This window comes from Prinia subflava, chromosome 1 (assembly GCF_021018805.1).
Source record: "Prinia subflava isolate CZ2003 ecotype Zambia chromosome 1, Cam_Psub_1.2, whole genome shotgun sequence".
Taxonomy (NCBI): Eukaryota; Metazoa; Chordata; class Aves; order Passeriformes; family Cisticolidae; genus Prinia; species Prinia subflava.
The window spans coordinates 77,905,549-77,922,731 of NC_086247.1; the positions used below are offsets into that span (position 1 = coordinate 77,905,549).

Below are 17,183 nucleotides of genomic sequence, written 5' to 3' on the forward strand. Positions count from 1 at the left end.
TGCAGATTTTCTCACAGTCTTTATTGTTTGGCAGACTGTTAACTATTTTTTTTTCTGTTACAGACTTCTTAATGGCCAAAAAAATTCCAGGAAAACATTCCACAGAAAAAGAATGAATTTCTAGACAAACTACAACCAGTAGTTTTAGTACTACCAGTACTATCCAGTAATTTGTATGGGATGTATCTTCAAAGAGTATGATTTGCTTTTCCCCATTTGTTTAGAGGGTATATTTACTCAAAAGTTGCTTGGATTCCTTTGCAATATGATGAAATTGATGAAGTCATTCTTTAGCTCTATGAGATCATCTAGATTTTAAACAGCTAACAGACCATGATTGGTTACAATACAATAAGAATTTGCAAACACACTCAACACCTTCAAACTAATTTACACTTTTCTAACTTATGGTCTTGTTTTTTTGGTTTGGATTTTTGTTTCATTTTTTCATTTAGAGGATATAAAACTAATGGAATATTGTGAATGATTATGCATTGCTGTATTGAGTCTGGCTGAGATGAAGTTCATTTTCCAATAGCAGACTTCACAGTGCTGTGCTCTGCATTGGTATCTAGAAAGGTGTTAATAACACACAAATGATTTGGCTACCATTGAACAGCTCAGTACAGCATCAGTTCTGTGTCTCCAGCATTTCCCAAGATCCTGGGAACTATGGATTTAATTGGCAACTATGCCAATTAAATTAACAAAAGGGATACATCATATCATATAACATCAGACCAGATATAAAAGCTAAGGAAAGGAGGAGGAAGGAGGGGGGCATTTTTCATTTACAGAGTTTGCCTTCCAGAGAAACCATCATGTGTGTTGAAGCCTTGCTTCCTGGGAAGTGGCTGAACATCCCTTGCTCATAGGAAGTAGAAAATAAACCTTTTTTTTTTCCTCTTCGCTTATGCATGCACAGAGTTTCATTTTTGCTTTAGTAAACTGCCTTTTTGAGTTGTTTTCTATCTTGTTTTCTCTCCTCATCCAGCTGGGAAGGGGAGTGAAAGAGTGACTTAGCATCTCTCCAAGGTCAACCCACCACCATCCTTTTTAGTGCCCAGGAAGGGAGAAAAGCGCAGTTCTCTCTCTCTCTGGCTCTCTCTCTATCTGTCTGTCTATCCATCTATCTATCTATATAGCATGCTATAGAAATAGCAGTTATCAAGTAGCAAGCTCCTTTGTGGGACATGAGGTTTGTCCTACAAAGTTTGCACTGCTTATCTCTTTATTTTGCTGAGTTTGCTGGGAACATGTTAACACAAACAATGGCTTTGTGCTTTGCCCTGACGTGGCAGCCTTGTTACGTGGGAGGAACTATCTTCTGTGGATGATGAGGAAACAGATCTCCCTCTCCCTGCCCAAGATTGATGTGAATGGGTTTACAATGCAGGCTCCCATGGTCATTGCTCATCCTTATTTAAGCTGCTTAATACTGTTAATAGTATTAACAAATACTATTGGAACACTATGGGATTTGTGGAATCTGGTGTCGTCCTGGTGTAAGAGAAAGCAAACTTTAAGTATGGAGATACTGAAATGTGCCCTGAGGCATCCAGTTCCTGGGTGGCAGTGTGTGTGGAAGGATTTGGACAAGCTCCTAGGGTGGTTACTACCTGCAGTTACCTGTGACTTTACACCTGAACACGCGACCAACCCTAGCAGAGTGACCCATCAGTGATGGAAGGGTGCCTTGCCCACCCCGCTGAAAGCCAGCAGCTTTGTGCCCTGGGTCGGGGCCCCACCTGTGTCTGCTGAGCCTCTCTTCAGTCCTCACAGAGGACTGTAGTTGAGGCAGGAACCCAAATTGCATTTGAAGACACTATGGCTGAGACAGGGACTGAAAACACAGCAACTACTTGCACCACTAGTGAAAACAAAATAATGGATAAGGCAAGCTACAGGTCCACATCATTGATAAGAAAAGGAGGAAGAGGAAGAAGGAGGAGGAGGAGAAGGAAGACAATCAGGAGGGGAGGTCAGATGAAAAAGCTGGTCCTTCAACAAAGAAATTTGAAGGAGTGAGACAAATCCAACAGGAACCTGAAGGAACCATTCCTTGACCTCATCAGAACCCTGAGGCTTGCGGAATGACTACAGTTGCCAGCCAGGTGATGCTGGGATAACAGGGCTGACAGTCAACAAGGTCATGAAGCCACAACAGCTAAAATCCCTTGCTAGAGATGGGGAAATTGAAAGGGGAATTGGAAAAGAAAGAGCAATTTGCTGTCTCTGGAGATGGCCTCTCTAAAGCATTGAGGTCACGATATCCATTTAAGGAAGATCTTGTGAATTGCCTAGGAAAGTGATTCACTGCAGATGAAGGTATCCATTACTTGAGAGAATTAGAAGTCCTGGAAGTGGTCTATAGTAAAGTAAAAACTGGTAATATCCCCATCTAGGTTTAGGGACAAATTAGTGAGAATTTCCTTTAAAGAGAAGGGATTTGGTAATCCTGTTTGCCAATGAGAGAAATGAATCCTAGTGGGTGAAAGTGAAAAGAAAAAAACAACCAAACTGTTTATTAACAAAGAAAAAAACCCAAAAGGGTGTCCACGAGGCACAGAAAAGGATTGAATAAATGCTAGATATTGAAATTTCAAAACCTTAACTCCAACCCCCCACCAGACAGCATAGCTATGAGGCAAAGATGGAGGCTGCCTTTTGTCTCAGGAAAAGGGAGGAACCAAAGTTAGCATAGCTGCTTGGACATAATAGATGGGAATCTTTCTGATGTTAGTCTCTTCCTTGCAGCAGGAGAAGCTGGTGGGTTTTATTGTCTTTTCTCATGTTGATTCGGTTTTTTGGAGGTCTGGAGTTTGGGGCGGCTCCCCGACCAGCTCCCCAGATGGGCCAAAAAAATAAAAAAAAAATCAAAAGAATAAAAAAAAAGAAAGCTGAAATGGTTCAAGAAAAAAAAAAAAAAAAAAAAGAAAAAAAAAAAGAAAAAAAAAAAAAGAAAGAAAGCAAGCAGGTGTTTCTGGGCATAAGCAGATGATTAAAAAATAAAATATCATCATAAAATCACCCCAAGACAGTCCCTAAAGGTCCAGAGGATGCCCTTTGCCAATGGCCATATGGAAGAAGGTTGCTCAAAGTGCCTAAGAAGCACCATCACGTACAAGTTGTCCCAAAACAAAAGAGACCATGCTCTGTTTCCTGGTGGGTCTTTCTGTGTGTTGGGAAACAACTGGAGGTGGAAAGCTGCTGTGTGAAGTCCTACACAATGACTGCTGAAGGAGAAGAAGAGTCAAGTCTATTTGCAGAAGTGAAAGCCATCCAACTAGCCCTAGAGATGGCTGAATAAGAAACGTGGCCTGTATTCTAGCTCCACACTGTTGTCTGTGGTGATGGCTGCAGCTGTGGAAGAAGACTAGCTGGCAACACAGGGGCAAACCCATCAGGCTGCTGCACTGGGACAAGATGCCTCTGCACAGGTAGAAAATATAACTCTGAAAGTAAGTTATGTAGATGTACACCTGCCCAAAGTCATGCCACTGAAGAACATTCTGGGACATAATTCATGTTTTTCTGTGGGCATGAATCAGCCAAATCAACTCATAAATGTGACCCTGGGAGGACTTAGGCAATTTGTTGGTGTAAGGGGTCAGCGAGAACAGCAGTGATACTAAAATGTAGAGGTATTAACTGTAGATGGGCATTTGGACACTCAAGCAGTGATTTCAGGGTTAAATAACATAGACGTGGACATTATAAAATGGCTTAGGATTCAATATTCCAGTGAACACAGTATGTGGATAAACCATCAAGAGACAATTATTTTTCTTGTATAGTTGCAAATACAGAAAAGCACTTGAGTCTCCTAGGAGCATTTGTTGAACAAAAAACTCTCACTGAACTGTTTACGCATCCAAATAATTCCACTGTCATATGAAAAACTGCTCAACAATGTGATTAAAGGCTTTCTATCTGGTTGCAAGAGAATATGGTTTTCAACAGAATATTGACTTCACTGCGGCTATTTTCATAGACTACTCCAGGGAAAAAGGTTCAGACTTCAGTCTTTGTTAGTGAAGGTTTTGATCCTTTGTCAGTGAAGGAATGTGTCACAGACTCATGAACAAAAAAAATTCTATATTTAAAAAAATGAAGATTCTATTAAAAAAAAGTGAAACAAACAGCAGTAATAATAGTTTTAGGCAAAAATTAACAGTGAATTAACAAAGCAGGAGCTAAACACTGACTGTTGTATGTTAATTTTTTGCATATGATTACAAGTAGCATGTTTGTTGTATATTTTGAGAATATAAGCACTGAGCCAAAATACACATAATTAATAAACATGGATTTAAAAGTTCCAAATTCAATTTATAATCAAATATGCATGAATGTGCAGGCACTTGGTAGACAGTAGTGGCATTTTCCTGTTCTGTCACAGTCCCATTTGATAAACACTAATATTTAAAGATTGATGACATGCATTATGTCTTCAATATTTCTTACCAAAATTGGGGATAAAATCTTTCCTGAGGCCAAGTAGGCTCAGCACAAAACAGTACTGGAAGTATGTGTTAACGACTGCCTATATCTTAGACCATGTCCAAGCTTTAAGGAGCTTCCTTATCTGTACGACTCTGATTCACTTTGATCTTTCTAATGTGGCTGTAAATAGGTTGTCAAAATCAAGGTATTACATTGGTATACCAGATCCCCTCTTCCTTTTTACTTCATGAAAATAAGCCATAGCAATAAACAAGAGGCTTGCCTGGCAGGAATTTTCTTGTGCTTAACGCAGCCATGTCAATCAACAATCATGTCCCCACAGCCTCAGCCAAGACACATGTGATGATTATTTATCAGAGCATTTGTTCTTTGCCAGATGTAGGGAGTAAGTGGTTCTTGTGAAAGGGGCAATTCTGTCACCCACTGAGGTCCAACTCAAACTGTAGCAGCATGTAAAACCTTCTTTCTCACTACTGTACTTTGGAGACATTTTTGTCAAAGACCCAGAGTAGAAGACCAGACCTAAGCACATTTTGTCTCAAACTTTCTGAGCATTGCTATGGGAAAGGTGTGATCAGAGGAGAGGATCCTACAGAGGTGGGGCTGGGCTCTTCTCAGCCAACTTCCTGCTTTACCTTTAGACTCATTCTCAGCTTCCACCTGCCAACTCATTTCCTGGAGAAGTGGCTGTGCATGTGCTAACAGAATAGTGTGAAAAATCTACTTTAGGGAAGAGGTGTGCACCAGGTTAACTGTAAAAGTCATGGATTGGCCCCTCACTCTCTCTGGAGATGTGTTGTGGCTGCTTTGCCAGCATGCTTTGAGGATCTTGCTGTGGAAGTTTAGAACCTATTGAAGTGTACTTTACAAAATTAAGGGCTACCACTCTTGTGGAAGTACATTGTAAGAATTTAAGGGCTTGTTAGCTTGTTAACTCTAACCTTGTAGTGATTGTTATGGTGATTGTACAGTAAAAGACTGAGAGTTCCTTGGCATGTGTCTTTGTTCAGCCTGGCGGAGAACTGATAGCAAATATCACGTGCTCTACCAGTGGGCTGTGACACCCAGACACCATGCTATTCCTTAGTCTTAACACACCATCTCTGAAGTCATGTCGGTGTGTGGTGACTTACATGATCAGTATGATAAGAAGCTGTGAGCGCTTAATTTCCAGATAATTCACCCAAACAAGCCTGAACTTCCAATATTTCTGCAGAGCATCAGTTATCTGTTACAGTGGCAGACTTGGTGTATTTTACATCTTCATACTGAGTTCTTTGCCAGTGCATCCAACTGTCAGCAGCACTTTGGATTGTCAGAGAGTTATTGAAGGAAGAAAAGCTCTCTTACCTAACTGAGCTGCTGCCAGCATCAAGGTCCTGTGCTGTCACTGCACCTATAATGGTCCCCACAGGTGTGTCCTCATAGACTTCCATCGTGTACATGGGCTTGCTGAAGACTGGAGGTTCATCCATGTCCAACACATTTATCTTCACGGTGGCAGTATCTTTGAATGGACCCACTGAGTGAAATCGATGGTCAAGATGGAGGTTGGAGGCCTCCACCTTGAAGGTGTAAGCCTTCTTCGTTTCAAAGTCTAATGGCTGTAGAAAGAACAAAAGGAAAACATTAGATTTGACCAAAAATTAGATATTGCAAAATCACTTTGGTTGGATTAATCTGACATAACTTAAGATACCTTTAGTGTAAAACTCATCTCCTGAGCTAATCAATCATTTAAGTTTGTTTTGCAGTTCATCTTATGCTAAGGTGGGTTTTGAAATGGGCCAGATGAATCATAGTCAGGAAATTACTGCTCCTCTACATCAAAAAAATCAGGATGACTGGCATGGGTGTAAACAGTTACACTGTAGATGTCTGAAGTTAAATGAGTGAGATTCATTTCTTGCAAATGAGCTGAGTGCAGGTTAGTCAGAGATTTGCATTTGCAACTCCCATGCACTGGCAATCAGCTGTCTCTAGCTGATCCAGTTCTTAAATAGAAGATTTCCCTTTTTTTTTTTAGCAGTAAAAGCTTTCAGAAGACCATGACAGTGATGAAGACGAGCCCAAATGAAAACTCTGATATATACCAATGAGTCAAACTAAACTTCAGGTATGACTTGGAATGTGAATTCTAACTTGATCTGGAACAAGCTTTTCCTGTAAAATGTCAATCTTAGCAGTGAACTGCTATTCATGCCATATGTTTGAGCTGTATGTACTTTGAAAATGCAGACTTTGGCTCTGTTTTATGATCCTAGGTGTAATTCATAAGGTCTTGAAGATGACACAGCAGCTTTTGTGTACTTATGTGGGGTTTTGACTGAATGTATCCTGCAATCCGGTTGTTTTGACATGGGTTTCTGTCAATGCATATCAATTTAGTGCCTTTACTCCTAGAAAAAACAGTTATCTCAAAACCTTTAATGCAGTCTTATTTAATTGAAAAGATGCAGAAGCTTTATTTTCATTTAAAGGTTTTTATCTGCATTGGCTTTCATGCTGTTTTTAACGTTTCTAACAAAGCCTTTTCCTGATGTCTGGGTAACACTGGCACCTAGTGGTTCCTATCGATAACTGTTAAGCTGGAAATTTGCTAACGGGAAGGAATATGCTATCTGGAAAAAGGAGCAGGTTTACATGTGTATGAACAAGAATATTTCAATGTCTGTTATTTTTTCCGCAGTGTTTTCAGTCAGTTGTCACAGCCAGGATAGATTTAAATTCTTCAGTGTTCTGTCCTTATCACAACATGACATAATTGGCAAGATGACTGACTAGTGTAAATTGAAATAGCTCCATTAAAATCAACTGAGTTACCTTGACTTGCATTACCTGAACAGCTACCATAATTATAAATCCTTATGAAAGAGTTCATCATTTTAGTAGATTAGATGTTCAGTCTTTTTTCTGAGCTGGGGACTTAAAATTAGCCAGGTAAATATCAACACCATAGAAATAATCAGACTTGAAAATAATTCACTACCAAACACAACCATCCTTCTATAAAGAAAATTACCAGAAAAAACAGTATGTGCTGCAACTTTGTGTCTGGACTGACATGAAGAAGAAACTCAGCCTGAGAAGAAACAGGCAAAATTAAGTCTGGTAGATCTTATGCCCCAGTGGTGAAACCCTAAGCTATTGCCTTCACTAAAAATAGACACATTGGTCCATTATCTAAATTGCTGCCACATTGTGTTTTCATTCTCTATACTACTTGTGCTAGCTTGTTATCCATTGCCAAAACAATTTTAAGCAAAAAACAAACAAACAAACAAACAAACATCCAACACCAAAAAAAAAAAAAACCCACGAAAAAAAACCCCAAGAAACCCTTCTTCAGATATTTATAAAAATTGTTAACACACTTTTAAAAAATATAACAAGAGGAGAAATCTGAAGTTTAAGACTAAGTCTGGAGAAGAAAAATTCAGATGTTAAGCTAGAGATGAATGATTAAGAAAGCAAGAAATCTAAGCTCCCACATAGGAAGTAAGTCAGAGTAATACCTTGTATGTGTCTCTCATACGCCCAAAATTGCATTAAAATTTCTCAGATTGGCTCCTGTAATACATCAGTATATTTGCAAAGAGATGTATTAATGGAAAGAGCCACAATTCATGCAATTTTGCAGGCTGTCTTTCACCAAATTAGTCTTCAAGACACTTATACCAGATCATGGTGCACTGCCATTGCCCAGTCACAACATTTCATGATGCAAGGGGAAGAGAAAGCAGTAAGATTTCAAACAGTTCTGCCTATTGGAATGTTCAGACTGGTATATTTCACTGCACAGGTATGCAGGAAGCAGACAAAAGTGGGTGCATTACTTCTCTAATCCCCAGCATTATGGGGTAATACTAATTTTACTAATAATACTATTTTTAAATAGGCAGTGTGATCCCAAGAAGGGGTAACGGTTTTCCACTGTAACCTCTGAGCAACTCATCCTCTCTTCTGTCCTTCTATGGGCCTGATGATAAATATAGTTAGAGGTTATGCAGCCAGAGCAAAGCACAGATGGCAGTCAAAATAGGAAGAGACAGGCTGAAAGTGATGAGCCATCATGAGAGAAAGAAATCAGTGACAGACTCCCACAAAATAGCAGAAATTAGCCTTTAGCCTAAGTGGGGTTAAACTGCAACTGAAATGTATGGAGAGATGGGAAACGTTGCAAGTGGTAAACCTAGGACTTAATTACAAATAGAAAAAGATTTTGTACAACATATATCACATAACAAGAGTACGATTTTATTTTCTTGTGTGTATGGGGATTGCATGCTACAATCTCCGATCAGTTCTGTTTTTCCCATATTTGAAGAGTAGAGTCATATAGACAGTATTGATAGTTTAAGACTTAGGCATTTGTCTGAATTGTTCAGAGTCTGCCTGAAAAGAGTAGAACTGAATGTCTGCATAGGTCTCAGGCAAAACCTTTTGGATTTTTTTTTAAATTATTATTTTTTGGTTTAAAAAACATGCTAAAAAACCATTTTATTGTATTTGTAATTTTTAGTAGATATCACTAAAAATTGTCAAGGAAATGAGTGGTTCACACAATATTTTACTTAAATTAAAACAAAACAAAAACAAAAACAAAAATCCCAAACCCAAAACCAAACAAACAATAAAACCCCCCACCACTGTGTTTTGCTGTTACATAATAACTGTCTGAGGGTGCTCAACCCATTTTCATTTCGAATCTGGAATCCTGCTAAAGATACAAACACAGTAGAATGTTTGAATTGTACAAAACCCCCCCAAACTAGCCCATTAAGGTTCTTGGAATATCTTTCAATTAATCAGATTTTAATGAAATTACTTCATAGATTTTTTTAATAAGCAAGGGAAATATTTATTACTTCTATAAAAGTAATTACATGCAGAAGGTAAGTTTGAATAAGGCTTTTTTTATTTTTTCAGAAGTTTTTTGGTTTGGTTTTGCTTTCTTTTGTTTTAGTTTTTTGTTCTTTGGGTTTGTTTTTTTTTTTTTGTGCAGTAAACACAAAAAAAGCATTTTTGCTAATATCAAGGTGATGCTTTATTAACTGTGAACTATTCAATAACTGGAGTGTTTCTAATTGATATTCTAAGTACCAGTGGCAGAACAGATGCATTTGGCCCCCTCAACTTGTCCTCATCTGCTTTTTCTCTGTTGAGGTTACGAGCTGCTCTATATAGTTGCCTAGTAAAGTGCTATCAGCATATACACACCTGTGCTCAGCAAAGCTATTCTACAAATCCCCAAATCAAATGCATACTGACAAATCACTTTACCTTGCAACTCTGTAAGTACCATGAATGGACTTATTTAGAGTGACTAGGACAGCACAAGGCCAGCTCTGTATTAAAAATAAACATATTTTGAAATATCACTGTTTACCACATTCAAGGAAGAAGTTAAGAAATGCTGCTATACATATGTACCTATATTTAAAATTTTATATGATATAATGCAAAAGAGAGAGAGAGCAAATTAAAGAACTGGAAGAAAAAAACTGGTCTGAAAGATATAATGAATTCTCAAGCACAAACATGCACATGTGCTTATGAATTCAAAAGCACAACAAGGGTAGGAAAATAATTACCCTGTCAATTTCTTCTGCTTCACAAAGAGTCAGGACTGAAAACTCCAGAAATTTCTGCTCCTTATCCACACATAAGAAATACAAGAGTATTGTTTCTGATAGAGGATTTCACCTACAATGATGGAAAAGCTCTATTCTGGGATGGGATTTTAAGCCCCAGGACACAGGGACAGTTATGGATAGTAAGACTGGGTTGACAGGAAGTGCATAATAACTTTGACTTGACTTCATACTAGCACTGTGCAATTGCAGAATAGCTCTGGGTCACATGTGCTGCTCTCAAAAATCAGAAAAACTCTTCCCTTCAAATGGGTGGAGCACCTATGCATCTTGTGAAATATTGGCATGAGACAATTTGCTGTGCATTGACACAGTTTCTGTATGAGTAGTTATGTTTCAGTAACTGGACTTCTGCATTGGATTTTAAATAGCATAAGGAAATAAGTGGTATTACAGGGCCTGTTATGTAAATTAGTCTCTTGACCAACCAGGAGCATTCATTACTTAGAGTTGAGAATTAGAGTAAAAATGGGATCTGTGGTGAATATTTCAAGATTTGATGGGAAATGGGCAAAATATATGTGTGTTCTCTATCTGGAGAAGGAGAGAAGCTGACCAGTGTCAGGGGTTCAGTTGTTTGTTGCTCTCAAGGATCTCACCCATTTCTGAAGATGACTTTCCTGGTTCCAGGGAAAACCAAACCAAACAGCTTTATCCACAAACTACAAAAATTGAATGTCTCCTCTTCCTAGTTCTTTGTGATTGTATCTGCACACAGCTCACCACTTTCTGCCTGCTCTTCCTCCTCAAAATGCACAACCACTATTTCCACTCCCACAAACTCATGAGTTATGATTATAGGCAGACACTGCCTGTGCTCACACTTGCAGAGGAAATTCCCTGCTTTTGGAGAAAGAATGGGTGGGGTGTGATGAGCAATGAGTTTTGGCAGTAAAGCAAGGAGTAGCTATAATGCAGTTCTCACTGAAGGACATGGGAGTCTGCCTTATGCTCACTCTTGTGCGGTACAGGGCTTCTCAGACTGCTCTTACATTACAGCAACATCCCAGAGCTGCATACATGGGCTGTCCCACTTAGCCAGCAGTCAAAGCACTATTAGCTAACTGAAATCAAAGGCTTCTAAGAAGTGTCTCCTGAGATTAAAAGGAGGCACACACTACTAATACTTTCCTGCATCTTCTGGTTCCATTTATTTTCCCCCAATTTCTTCTATCTTAACATCACTAAAGTTACAGTTTCTCGTTGTGCAATGCTGTGACATGCTGGGATTCTATGGCCACAGCTTTGTCATCTCATCAGTTAGTTTTAGTAGTGGTGCACAACTTACAAAAAAGATGATGTGGTTGTCCCCTGAGCTTCCACTGAACCACGTGGAGAAGTTCACCCATTAAAGTGGAGCAGTGTAGGATCACAACAGGGCTTCTAGGTGAAGCCTAGAAACAGCTGCTTTCCAAAGTTTTGATGAAACATTGCACAAATTAGTAAAGTGATGTCTTCAAGCAGAACAGGTTTAGTGCCTGAGCCCTGCTCAGTTTCTGGATTAGCACACACTGAGCCAATTAAAAGGCTTCTGCACAAAATGGGCTTATTGTATACACACATCCTTGGCTTAATAATTTTATCGACAACTTTTCAGAGAGGGTTGGAATCTTCTATTTTCCTTTACTGTTGTGCCTGGTCATTAAAGATTTCAAAATCAGTCTCTTGCCTGGAACTGACACATGTGAGGCCACTGTGCTCTGGCATGAAGGAGATGGCCCCTTCTGCCACCATGTTTCTTACAGCTTACACCCACTGTAGTTTGCTGAAGATTCAGGCATGATAGAAGATACTATCTAAATACCAAATGGAATAAACACTGTATTAAACAGGACTAGACAAGGGAAAGAATTATAATTCTACTCCTAAGATAGTAATATTTCTGATTCTTACAGAGAACTGTATAAAGCACTACCCTTATACCAAATTTCTCCCCCTTTTTTAAGGGATATTATTTTCCTTTATTTTTTATTTGGAGAGAAAAAATATTACAGTACTAACCACACAGTGGTGCTAGGTGATTTGGATGATTTATTTAGCAGAATATAAGAAAAGCTGTTTCATTTTTAATATATGTATTTAGCACAAGAGTAGTCATAATCAGACTTATATAGGATCGTAGCACAAAAACAAATGAGCAACCAAAACAGATGATTTAAGATGTGCAACCTGTCCAGCTGTAGCTGTTTTTACCCATTTAGAATCCCTGAGGCAGAGAATGGCCTTCTGCATCTGTCAACACACTTAGTGTGCTAAAAGGAACAGTTTAGCCTGTGCAATTTTTTTCTCATCAAATTTTCCACCAAAAATAAAGGTAGTCCAGGAAGGCTTCATTTTTTATCAATTTTGATCTAGAAATCTCTCAATGTTTTTCTGCATAACAGCAGCTCAAAAAAGCATCTGTGCAGTGATGGACGGTTTCTGGCTGAAAGAAATGTTTCAGGGAAAATAAAAGCAAATTTTATAAATGGTTTTGAAATAGCTCAGCACTGAATTACCGCAGCACTTAGATACACAAGAAAGTCAAAACCTGTTTTTAAAGCATGTAGCACTTTTTATTAATGGCTTTCACAGTTTATTATTTATAATTCTTAATTGAATGTGTTGGTCTTATTCATTCACTTACTTTCATTTATAAAAAGACTTCAATACATACTTAAATATTTGCATAATCCCACAAGGTCAAATTGTTTTGAATTGTCAAAGTGTTTTGAACATCTTGCAATGTAAAATTTCTTCTCTTCAGGCAAATGAATAGTGCTGCTATAGGCTAGTACTGCACAAGTAGCACGTGTTTTAATAGGTGTCTATAAAATTGTGAGTGTCCAGCACTTCTGTAATCTGACAACTGCAATCCACGAAACACAATTATATTACTACAAGTGCAAGATTATAAAAAGACAATTGAGTGAACAATATCTTCAAGAATCCATATTGCTCTTTTTCTAACCTGGGATCTAGGAAAGCACCTAAGTGGATGAATTTTAGATGATTCAAAAATATTTTAAAACATCTGGATGATTTAAAGTTTTGTGAAAGGGATCTTTTCTCTGAGAAAAGCTTTGTGAAAGACAAAGTGTAGGATCAGTATAAAGGCATTCTTTGCTGAAAGCCCTGTGTGTTTGTTTAGTTTATTTTCTTTCCGTACTCCTGCATAGAACAAAGCTGGTATTTCCTGACCTTCACATTCTCTCACTGTCCCCTCTCACTGTGATGAAGATTGAGAAGGGATTAGGATTACAGTTTTTCCCCTGTATTCAGAGACAGAGATCTATCATTTACATTAGCCAACACTGATCAAAGTTCTGCTGTTGTAAAAGTTCCTCAGTTCAGATTATGCCCTATCTTGTTGCTGGAAAGACTAAATACAATGTCCAACTTTAATATATCTGGATATAGAAGTGGTTCTGTCAATTTTATTTTTTTCTTTCACCTCTCTAATTTTCTTTCTGCATGTCCTAATGACATCCTTAAACATTTCCCCAGTTGCCTGCCCATTTTTCCAAAGATGATATACCCTCTTTTTACTCCTTAGTATCTTCAAAAGCTCCCTGCCCAGACAGGTCTGTTGTTTTTCCTACTAGCTCATCTTTTGACACATAGGGATAGCCTGCTCTTGCATCTTCAAGATTTCTTTCTTGAAATATGTCTATCCTTCCTGGACCCCTTGGTCTTTAAGGGCTGTTTCTCAAGGTACTCTCTGATTAGTATCCTGAAAAGGCTGAAGTTTGCCTTCTACAATTCCAGTGTAGAAGTTTTGTTGATGCCTCTCCTTGTTTCACCAAACATTAAAAACTCTATTATTTTATGATCACTGTACCCCAGACAGCCTCTGACCACCACATCTCCCACCAACCCTTCTCTGTCCATAAATAGAAGGGCTACCAGAGCCCCACCCCGGCTGGTGACCTTGAAACCTCCTCCAGCTGCTCATAGAATGATATATCCACCTATTCATCCTGGTTGAGTGGTCTGTAACAGGCTCCCACCAGGATGTCTGCCTTACTGGCCTTCCCCTTGATCCTTACTCATAGGTGCTCAACCTCATCACCATTGACCTCAAATTCTATCCTGTCAAGGGACAGAGCCACCCCACCACCTCTCCTTCCTCACCCATCCCTTCAAAAAGCCTGTGACCGTCCATCGCAGCACCCCAGTCATCCCACCACGTTTCTGTGATGGCTACTGTGTGACAGCTTTCCTCCTGTACCATGGCTTCCAGCTCCTCTTGTTTGTTGCCCATGCTGGGTACATTAATGTACATGCACTTCAGTCGGGCTGATTTCACCCTCGACTCAGACTTACTGCCCTTAGGCTCATCCCTGGAGATCCTGGTTTCATCCCCTTCCCCCTTCAAAACTAGTTTAAAGGCCTCTCAATAAACCCTGCCAACTCATGGGCTAGAATCCTTTTGCCCTTGTTAGATAGGTGGAGCCCATCTGACTCTAGCAGGCCTGGTGCTGTGAAAGTTGTGCCATGATCAAAACCCTCAAAACTGTGCCAATGGCACCAGCCCTTAAACCACTTATTGCTAACATGGGTTTTCCTGTTCTTCTCATCATTCATCTCTGCTGCTGAAGGAACTGAGCAGAGCACTGCCTGCACTCCTGTCCCATCCACCAATCCAGAGCCTTGAAGTCCTTTTTAATTACCCTTACCTGGGACCCTTCTTATCAACATCACCACTGCCAACTTGGACAACCACCAGTGGGTAATACTTACACTTGACCACAAGTATGGAAAATTCTATTGTTGTGTATAAAAACAAGAAGCACAGAGGAGGCTTAGCACTAATGCAAGGAGGACTGAATTATATCAAAAAACCTGTTCCTGATGATCAAATATTAATTTTTAATGGTTCCTACTCACTGCAATTTCTGACTGGCAGTGCATATGGAGGGGTATGGAGCTGCTCAGCCTGACAGCTCCAGATGGACCCATTTTTGAGTCATCTGCATGGAGGGGAAAAGGTGATCAGAAGGGGTTTTAAAAATGAAACAAAGTCTACAAATTCCCATTAGGAGGAAACAGAACACCCAAACCTTTAGGCAGAAAAGAAGGGGGGTGTGAAGAGGTCAAAGAGTTTGTGTCTCTTTGACAAATTACTTCCTGTGAGTGTAGTGGCTTTCATTTTGTCATTAAAACTAGCAAAAGAGTCAATGACTTGAAATCATCTTGTCCTTTAATGCACCCATGGATAATTTACTATTTCACAGGTCAGGAGGTCGAAGCCAGCACTTCCATTATTAGGATGAATATAATGCAAATATAGATCTATGGTCAGAGCTGAGGGAAGTTAAGCACCTACACTGTAATTTTTTTTAGAATTAAAGCTTCACTTTCCTTAAAGTTTATCTTAATATACATTTCCAGAATCCTTTCCTTCCCAGACCTTTTTATAGTATTCAGCTAATAGTTTGTTTTTTAACAAAATTTACACCTACTAGCCTGAGCTGTCAATAAAACATAACTGTGCCTTCCAAAATGACCTATGGTTCAGATTTCTTTCTACTGAACAAGTTAATCATTGCTGTATATGTAGATGCCTGGGCTCAGAATATAATAACTGGTTATAATGTGTCACTCTCTGTTTTGGATTTCTCCTACTGAGTGCTTTAATCACTAAATTCTAAATGAAATACAACCTTTCCATGAAATTGAAATTCACAAATTCAGTAATCTTGAACTTATTCTAATGCACTAAAGCAGCATCAATGGCTGAGATGTAGTGTGTTTCCCGGCATGAGTATCTGATGACCAGCTACTTGGTACACTATTACAAGATTGGAAGTAGGACATGGCTATTTGCAACCATTCAGGACCCCCTACCCTGAATGAAAGCTATGTTCACCATTGCACTTTACAATATTCATTATTAAAATAGAAAACACAAAATCAAAATTTTCCAAATAAAATGCTTATAAGCCAAAATTTATTACATTTTATCGGACATAAAATACAACTCTTTCATTCCATGCTCTGAACTAAAATGTTTTTTGTACAGTTTTAGGTAGAAAACTTCTCATAACAGAGTAGTTATACTTTCTAGACAGAGATTAAAATTACTTGAAAGATCATACCTGATTGTATGTGAAATGAAAGAAAATGAAGATCACAACTGTGGATTCAAATGTAGATATAAGCTACTTACACAGCACTAATACTGTGTGCTACTAATGACGTAAAATTGCAAAACATTTCATTCCCTTACCTAGTTTACCACTTGAGTCATAGGCACATCCACCCATCAGTGCCACATACCTTTTTCAGTTTAATGACTCCTTCCTGGGTGTACTCATCTGTTGTGATGTCAAACAAGTTTCCTCCATCTCCTGGAACTATGTTGTACTCGATTTCTGCATTTTTCCCAAAATCAGGGTCCACAGCTCTGATCCGTCCAATAGCAGAACCAACGTGAGAGGTCTCAGGTACTTTTAAATGGAAGATACCTGCGACAAAGTGGTAGACAATCATTCTTGGGATTGCTTGGTAATTAACACAGGTGCTTCTGATTAAAATTATGGAGCTTGTGCAAAAAAAAAAAGGACTTAAATAATCTAATTAAAATTAGATGAAACCACCAAATGTTTTGAAAAACATATTCCAGTTTTATCTACTAATTTTCCCTAGATTCTAGATTTTGTCCATTGCAACTGTAAAGGCCTTAGCACCCTTATCTCTTGAGATATCTGTCTATATTTCTATCTTTATTTTTTCACATGTGATTGACTTTCTCTTGAATTAAATTCTATGTATAGACAGTACATGATTATAAGCACTTTATTCCTTATTTTTAAATTTTTGTTTGTTTTTTGTTTTGTTTTTGGGGTTTTTGTGGGTTTTTTTGTGGTTTTGAGGGGGTTTTTTTTAGAAAATATATTTATGACTTTCACACTGGTTGGAAGGAAAAATTCAGTGGAAAAAGTTTCCACCTATTTCTTTATAATTCAGCATTTTATATACAGCTTCTTTTGGAAGATATAGAGTACTGTTCGTATGTTAACCACCAGAGGGTACTCTTACTAAAATTTCAGAGCTAAACAATTTTTCGCTTAGAACACT

General features: G+C 38.6%; 1 protein-coding gene across 3 annotated transcripts in view; it reads right to left on the reverse strand.

Annotated features, from left to right (window-relative positions):
* Positions 1-17,183, reverse strand: part of CDH12 (cadherin 12) — a 535,924-nt gene that overhangs the window by 33,195 nt on the left and 485,546 nt on the right. For all 3 annotated transcript variants that reach the window (XM_063400437.1, XM_063400419.1, XM_063400429.1), the window contains 2 exons: positions 16,383-16,570; positions 5,818-6,071 (listed from right to left, as the gene is read on the reverse strand). In XM_063400437.1, coding sequence (XP_063256507.1) covers positions 5,818-6,071; positions 16,383-16,570 — 442 coding nt within the window. The remainder of the gene's footprint in view (positions 1-5,817; positions 6,072-16,382; positions 16,571-17,183) is intronic.